This window comes from Ichthyophthirius multifiliis (genome assembly GCF_000220395.1).
Source record: "Ichthyophthirius multifiliis unplaced genomic scaffold scaff_1120509251395, whole genome shotgun sequence".
Lineage (NCBI taxonomy): Eukaryota > Ciliophora > Oligohymenophorea > Hymenostomatida > Ichthyophthirius > Ichthyophthirius multifiliis.
This window is the reverse complement of record NW_004085915.1, coordinates 60828-68804: the sequence shown is the minus strand read 5'-3', so window position 1 is coordinate 68804 and position 7977 is coordinate 60828. Positions and strand designations below refer to the sequence as shown.

Genomic DNA, 7977 nt, shown 5'->3' with positions numbered 1-7977 from the left:
AATGGATGTTATGGCGTTTATTTTAATGATTCGACAAAAATTATATTAGATAATGAACTTAGTAATGTAAAATATATAGAAAAGTAAAATGCTGATGTTATTTAAAATTTTAATTTATAAGAATATCCATAGGAATTGAAAAAAAAAGTGACTCTTTTATTACATTTTAAAAGTTATTTAAGTGAAAAAGTTATTGTATAAGAAAATTAAATTAATTAAAAGGGAAAAGATAATGAATTATATGTAAAAAAATGGATGAAAACTAAATATGCGATATTATTTAGATTATCAAATAAAATTGTTTAGGTTTGCTTTACAGATAAAACTGAAGTTTTAATATGTAATTAATATAAAACAGTGTGTTATATTGATAAGAAAAAATAAAAAATTTATTCTTAACTTTCAAGTGCTTTGGAAAATGAGAATAATGAAATGTCTAAAAGAATAAAATACACAAAAGATATATTAAATAAAATGCTAAATAGTAATAATATAGGCGGAATAAAAAAAGTTAATAATTAATTTAATATATAAGAAAAAGAAAATAACAATATCTGAGATATATTATTAATATGATTATAATATTATAATTTTTAAAAAATTTATCTAATTATATTTTTGAAAAAAAATAAATAAAAAAATTATATATAACAATTTAAAAACTATTATTTTTGCTAAAAAAAATATTAAAAATATATCAATAAGAAAAAATAATATAGTAACGAAATATATATGCAAATATATATATTATATATTTATATATTTATATATTTATATATTTATATATATTTTTTTTTAATATTTTTCTATTATATTAATATAATTATAATTCATTTTTAAAATCTTGAAATCAAAAATTATTTAAAATCTTTATATATATTGAAAAATTATAACAATTTATAATAATTTATTTTATCACATATTTATAGATTATACAAATTTTATAATATCTTTTTTATTAGCTTTTTTTTTAGAAAAAAATGGATGTCCTAAAGCTTATTAAACTCCAAATCTTTCTTCTTTATTATAATCAATTAAATGTTCAATAAGATTATATAATTCTTTAACTTCTTATTAAAATTAATTATCGTCTTATAATAAATAATCTTTCTCAATGATAACTTTTGCTTATTTTTTCCAGAAATTTTCATAATCTTTATAATAAATAAATTTATATTTTGAATCATAAATACTAGCATTATAAAATGGATAATTTTTGGTAATTAATCTACAAAAAACAACGCCTACAGCAAAAGTATCATATTTAAATAAATTTTCAATTGAATCTTTTATTGATATTTATTCATTAGAAAAGTTAGATAAATTATCTCTTTCTATAATTATTTACTCAGGACATGAATATTTTAATGTGCCACAAACTTCCGATTATAATTTGCCTGCGAATGAAAAGTCAATAATTTTTAAATCAAAGTTTTTATCAATTATCATGTTATCTTCATTAATATCTCTATTTGCAATTCCTATTCGATGTATTTATTTTAGTCCTGTAAATATTTAAAATGTAAAATATCTTAAAATAGATAAGGTTATTTGTGTATATTTTTAAGATTTTACTATTTAACCTAAACTTCCATTTTCTCCATATTCTAAAAATATTGCGTTTGAATTATATGATTTATTATTAAAATCAAAAAAATAGTTTCTTATGCTAAATTTATATTCAATTATATGAATTGTTTCTTATTTATTTTCTGAATTATCATTTTTATATGCTTATTAAATTTTTGTTAATGCGTCAACTTCACGTTTAAAAGATTCTAAAAATTTTTCGTCCATTAAATCTTTTTTGACGGCTTTTAATACTATCAATTCATTATTTTAGTCTTTGCATAAAAATATTCTTTTATTTTTAAGGAAAGAAAATATATAGATATTTTTTTAAAAAATAAATAAATTTACTTTCCATAAGAACCTTTACCGATTTTTTACAAAACCTAAATTTTATTCATTTACATTTTATTAATTAATATATATTTTTTTTTTTTTGAATTTTTAGATTTTTTTTGTTTTTTTTTTTCAAGTAAATATAAATAATGATGAAAACATTAATAAAAAATAAAAAATAGATTAATAAATATTTTTAAATATAATAAATATGATGTAATAATAATATTGAATTTGTTTTTTAAAATATAATATTAAATAAAGTTTGATTTATATATATTTTAAAAATTTAAATATTAATATATGAAATTATTATAGATTTATTAATATGAAAATTACATATATTAATAATTTTTTATAAGAAAATATACAAATCAATTTAAAACAAAAAAACTATTAAAAATATTTATATTTTATAAAAAAATCTATCTAAAAAAGTAATATATATATATACTAATTATCTGTTTATAAAAAATAATAAATATATTTATTAAGTTATTATTAATAATTAATAAAAAAATATATTATATGAAATATTACTTCTTAATAATTAATTATATATAAAGATATTAGCTATTTTTTTTGTATATATTAAATTTTCTGCTTTCATATTAATTTATAATTTATAAACATTCAACAATAGCAAAATAAATGCGAAATTCATAAAAGAATATATATTAGAATATAAAGATAGTATATATAATATATTGTATGTAATATACTATTATTAATTTATATTATAAACATTTATTAAAATCAAAATTAAATTTTATATATATATTATTATTATATTTTTTATATATTTTTTATATAATTTATTTAAAAACAATTATGAATTTAAATTGATAAATAAAATAGTAAAATATATAAATATAATTTATAAAATTTGATATATATGTATATATAAATAATTTTTTTTATATTTATTTGATCAATAATATTTTTAGAAACATATTTAAATATTATTTTTTATATAATTTATTTTTTGAATATTTAAGAAAATTAAATATTAAATTAAAAAAAATACTTAAAAGATAGAACATATATATTTCTTTTTATATATATCTTAATATATATCTTAATATTATCGCATTTTTTTAAAATTTATTTATTATATTAATAGGTACTATTTTCTATTTTAACAAAATAGAGATATAATTATTTTTTTAAAATAATATTTATTTATTATTACCTGTTTTCAATAATTTTATAGATTTTTACTAATTTTATATTTTTGTTTTTATTAGTTTATAATTTTATTAAAATTAATTTTTATTTTTATTTACAAAAAACTAAAAATAAAAATAAAAAAAAATCAATATAAATTTAATAAATCATTTTCTTTAATTTTTTAATATAAAAAAAAAGTGTACTATAAAAAGTAAAATATATATAAATATTTATATAAATTAAATATATAATATTAAAAAATTAAAAAAATGGATACTCTTCCATCAAACCATTTCTTATTCACATCTGAGTCAGTAACCTTAGGTCATCCTGATAAACTCTCTGACTACATATCTGATTCTGTTTTAGACGCTTGTTTAGAAAAAGACCCTGAATCCAAAGTAGCTTGTGAGACTGCTTGCAAGAATTCCACAGTTATGGTATTTGGTGAAATATCGTCAGCCTATCCAAATATAGTATACGAGCATGTAGTTCGTTAGGCTATAAAAGAAGCGGGTTATGACAGTATTGATAAAGGTTTAGATTACAAAAATGTCTTCGTAATGGTCGCGTTAGATTAATAATCAATTGAAATAGCAGATGCAGTCCATAAAAATAAAAACTACGAAGATGTAACAGCAGGAGATTAAGGTCTTATGATTGGTTATGCTTCTGATGAAACTAAAGAAATGATGCCTTTAACCCATTTGTTATGTAATAGATTAGTCGAAAGATTAATGGAGTGTAGATAGGGGGGTATTTGTGATTGGATGAGGCCTGATGCAAAAGTATAAGTTACAGTGGAATATAAATAAGAAGGAACTTAAATTACTCCCTTGAGAGTACATACAGTTTTGATTTCATAATAACATATTCCTTCGATTTCTTATGAGAAGATTTAACACGATATTCTTACTTAGGTCATTAAGGTTGTTATCCCTGCTAAATATTTAGATGATAAAACTATCTTCCATATTAACCCTTCTAGATCTTTTATTGTAGGAGGACCCTGTGGAGACGCTGGGTTAACAGGAAGAAAAATCATCGTTGATACCTATGGAGGATGGGGTGGTCATGGAGGTGGTGCCTTCTCTGGAAAAGATCCGACTAAAGTTGATAGATCAGCAGCTTATGCAGTTAGATGGGTAGCTAAGTCTTTGGTTAGTAATGGTTTTTGTAAAAGAGCGTTAGTTTAGGTCTCTTATGGAATCGGTATTGCGAAACCTTTAAGTATTTATGTTAATACTTATGATACAGCAATATAAGGATACAATGATTTTGATTTAAAAGATATTGTTGTAAAAGCTTTTGATTTAAGACCAGGTATTATTATTAGAGATTTGTAGTTGAAAAGACCTATTTATAAAAAAACTGCACATGGAGGACATTTTGGAAGGGATGATCCTGATTTTACTTGGGAAATTCCTAAAGATTTATCATAATATAAAAAATAATAATGAGAAAAGATAATGAAATTTTTTATATATATATAATATTTAAAAAATTAATTATTTGTGATATTATTTTTATTTTTGATAATTTTTTTAAAGATTTTTTTTTTTTAATTGTTTTATTAATTTGGCTTATTTTTTTTTATATTTTTATTTTTTTACATTTAGATAATTTTTTATTTTATTTTTTTAATGACATTGAGTTAATTTTTAAAATGATATTAAATTAAATATAAAATTTTATATACTAAAATATAAAAAAAGGATAATAATTGTAATAATCTAATATTATATCTAAGTAAAAAATAATATATATATGATTTTTATAATAATATTAAAATATATTTTTTAGATTATACATAATATATCATATGAATTTTGGATTATTAATATATATCTCTTTTTTTATTAAAAAATAAAAAATTATTAATTTTATAATAAACAAAATAGTTTATTATTTTAATATAATACAAAAAAAAAAATAGTTAAGTAAAGTACATTATTTATGAAAAAAATAAAAATTTCAATATTAGTATCTTTATTCTAAATAATAATTAAACATTTAAGTTTGTACAAACTTTTAAATGAATTATTCTTAATTTCCTTATTTTTAAATAAATTATTATCTAATTTAATCATAATCAAGTTATTTCTTTATTTAAATAATAAATTTTATATTTTTTTTTTTTTTTTTAAATATATATTTTTTTTATTACATTATCATTAAGTATTAATTAATTTGGTAAATAAATGAGTATATGATTTTGAAAGTAATTTTTTAAACAATTAAAAACCTTAATACAAATTTATTATTTTTTAAAGTTTTCTTAATACATTTCTATTTCACTCAATTAATTATTAAATTCATTTAATTAATTTAATTCATAAAATATTGGTTCTAGTATATTTACTAATTATTAATATAATTTATTTTAATAAATAATTTCTTTCTTTTAGCTTATTCCAAAACTATCTAAATTAATAAAAACACAATGTCCATGTGTTTTATTAAATTATTTTTCTTTAATAAATTAATAACCTTTATTAACTCCCATAATAAAAGGAACTGGAGAATCAAACATATGAATTAAATCATTTGTTAAAAATGTAATTATTGGAAAAAGCCATCTAAAAGGTTTTATTATTGAAATAAAAAGTAGCCTGAAAAAAAAATATATATATAATATATATATATATATATATATATATATATATATATATATATATATATTGAAAAAAAATTATTTTACAATGTTTATGTTAATAAAGTACTATTTTTAGAAACAAATACTAAATTCTCTTCTAAAAGTAAAGAAAATAATAAATATACAAATTCATAAACATTCATATTTGAAATAGCATTTACCATTCCCCATTTGGATTCTAGATAGAGACATTCTTATTTACAAGGTATATCTAGTGTAAGTAGTTCTTTATAAAATTTAAGTTTTAAGCCATAATCTAAAGAATAATTTACTTTAATACATTAATCAATTATTTTTAAAGTTTCAGTGCTTTATAAATTCTTATATTTTATAAAAATTGATATATATACATTAATATAAACAACAATATATATATAAATATATAAATATATAAATATATATATATATATATATATATATATTAATTTTATATTTACTTTTAAATATTTAATATCTATGCTTAACTAATTATCATATTAATTTTCTTTTATTTTATTTAGTTTATTAATGTTTACTTAATCTATTTTAAATATAAAATAAATAAAAAATTAATTAATTTAATTTAATATTTATTAAATTCATACTTATTTATTATTCAATTATTTAAAAAAAGAAATCAAAAAATGGATATTTAGAAGTAATACAATAAACATTAGAAGCTGTATAATAATATTATTTATCATTAATTTATTTATATTCATTTGTATTTTAAGAAATAAGGCTTTAATTTATATATTCTTTAGTTACAACACAAACACAATATGTAAGTTTATTTGGATTGCAAATATCTTATAAAGATTCGCTATTTTTAATGCCGGTTTTATCATAAGAATCTTGCGATTTAATAACAAAAATAAAAGCATCTTTATTTTTATCAAGTTTTTTTATTTCTGATAAACTTTTTTTTTTTTTTTTTTAGTAGAAATGAATAAATTAATTTTTTTTAACTTTTTTATATCAATATCAGTATTTTTTCTTTTTTATTTTTTAATTTCAACACCAAAAGGAAATATGAATTAATTTATAACATTAAGTTCTTCAATTTCACTACTTGATTTAGGTTGTGATTATAAATATATTATTTATGAATCTAAACTATAAATTTATTTATTTTTTATATTTTTTAAATATAAAACTAACTTAAAAATTTTAGATTTTATTTTTTATTCAATATTATCTAATTAAGCTGATATTAATAAAAAGTTTTGGATTAATTTAAATTGTTTTTATGATTAGTATTCATTTTTCATTATTTATAAATCATTGTTATTATATCTTTATGATGTTTTTAAACCTTAAATTATATCTACTACACCTTCTTATGTATCTATATTTTCAATTAAATTACTATTAGTATCTACATAATTGTTATTAATGTTACTATTTGTTAAATTTTAACTACTCTTATATAAACTATTTTGTATTCTATTAATATTAAAGTCTTTTTTATTAAAATATATATTTTTTTTTGTATTACTATTGGTAAGAACTTAAAGAACATTTCGATATATCTTTTCTTTTTGAATAGTTTAAATATTGTATTTTTTATATATTATTATTTGCTTTTTTTTTATTATTATATATTAAAAAAAAATAATAGATATAATATTTTTTTATTACTATTGTTATATTATGTGATATCATTTAAGTTTTACTTAAATTTATACTAACTATTGTATTATTAATTGCTTAAATCTTCAAAAATAAATTGTTTTTAAGGCGCTATAATTTAATTTAAGTTTTTGTTTTAATTATTATTATTAGTATTACTTTATAATTAATTACTATTAATACTGTTTTATTTATATTCTTATATATTTTCGTTATTTGAATATTGAGAAATACTTAAATATTGAACATTTTTGTTATGAAAATCCTCTTTATTATTATACCTAGAAGATTAAATCATATAATTGTTTAGTTTATTTGTAATTTATTTTTTAATATTTAAGGATACATTATTTGATGTATTTAATTATTTGGATTAATTTTATGGTTATTATTTTATAATTTCTTGCTTTATTTCATTTTGAATATTACATGGAACAGATGTTTTTCTGGAAATTTATAATTATTCTAAATCATTTTAAGTACTATTTTATAATTTATTACATTGCTATTATAAAATTTAATTATTTTTTAATAAGTCTTCAATTTTATACTTCATATTTTCTTGTATTTCTTCATAATTTTATATTCTTGATAAAAATATATTTGTTTAATCTTGTTATATTTTGTTCTGTTCT

General features: G+C 16.3%; 1 protein-coding gene across 1 annotated transcript, besides 8 other annotated features; it reads left to right on the top strand. All coding sequences in view use genetic code 6, as the record gives it.

The window, feature by feature from the left end:
* Window positions 1-738: 738 nt before the first annotated feature.
* Window positions 739-789: a microsatellite.
* Window positions 740-787: a microsatellite.
* Window positions 790-2671: 1882 nt separating the features above from the next.
* Window positions 2672-2718: a microsatellite.
* Window positions 2719-2962: 244 nt separating this feature from the next.
* Window positions 2963-2994: a microsatellite.
* A 350-nt stretch (window positions 2995-3344) lies between these two features.
* IMG5_195020 (S-adenosylmethionine synthetase, putative) lies at window positions 3345-4640 on the top strand (the record flags this gene model as incomplete). The annotated part of the gene is made up of 1 exon (XM_004024359.1): window positions 3345-4640. The coding sequence occupies one exon, from the start codon at window positions 3345-3347 to the stop codon at window positions 4533-4535; it is 1191 nt and encodes a 396-aa protein (XP_004024408.1). The 3' UTR covers window positions 4536-4640.
* Window positions 4584-4622: a microsatellite.
* A 737-nt stretch (window positions 4641-5377) lies between the features above and the next one.
* Window positions 5378-5412: a microsatellite.
* Window positions 5413-5698: 286 nt separating this feature from the next.
* Window positions 5699-5757: a microsatellite.
* Window positions 5758-6097: 340 nt separating this feature from the next.
* Window positions 6098-6153: a microsatellite.
* Between the last annotated feature and the right edge of the window lie 1824 nt (window positions 6154-7977).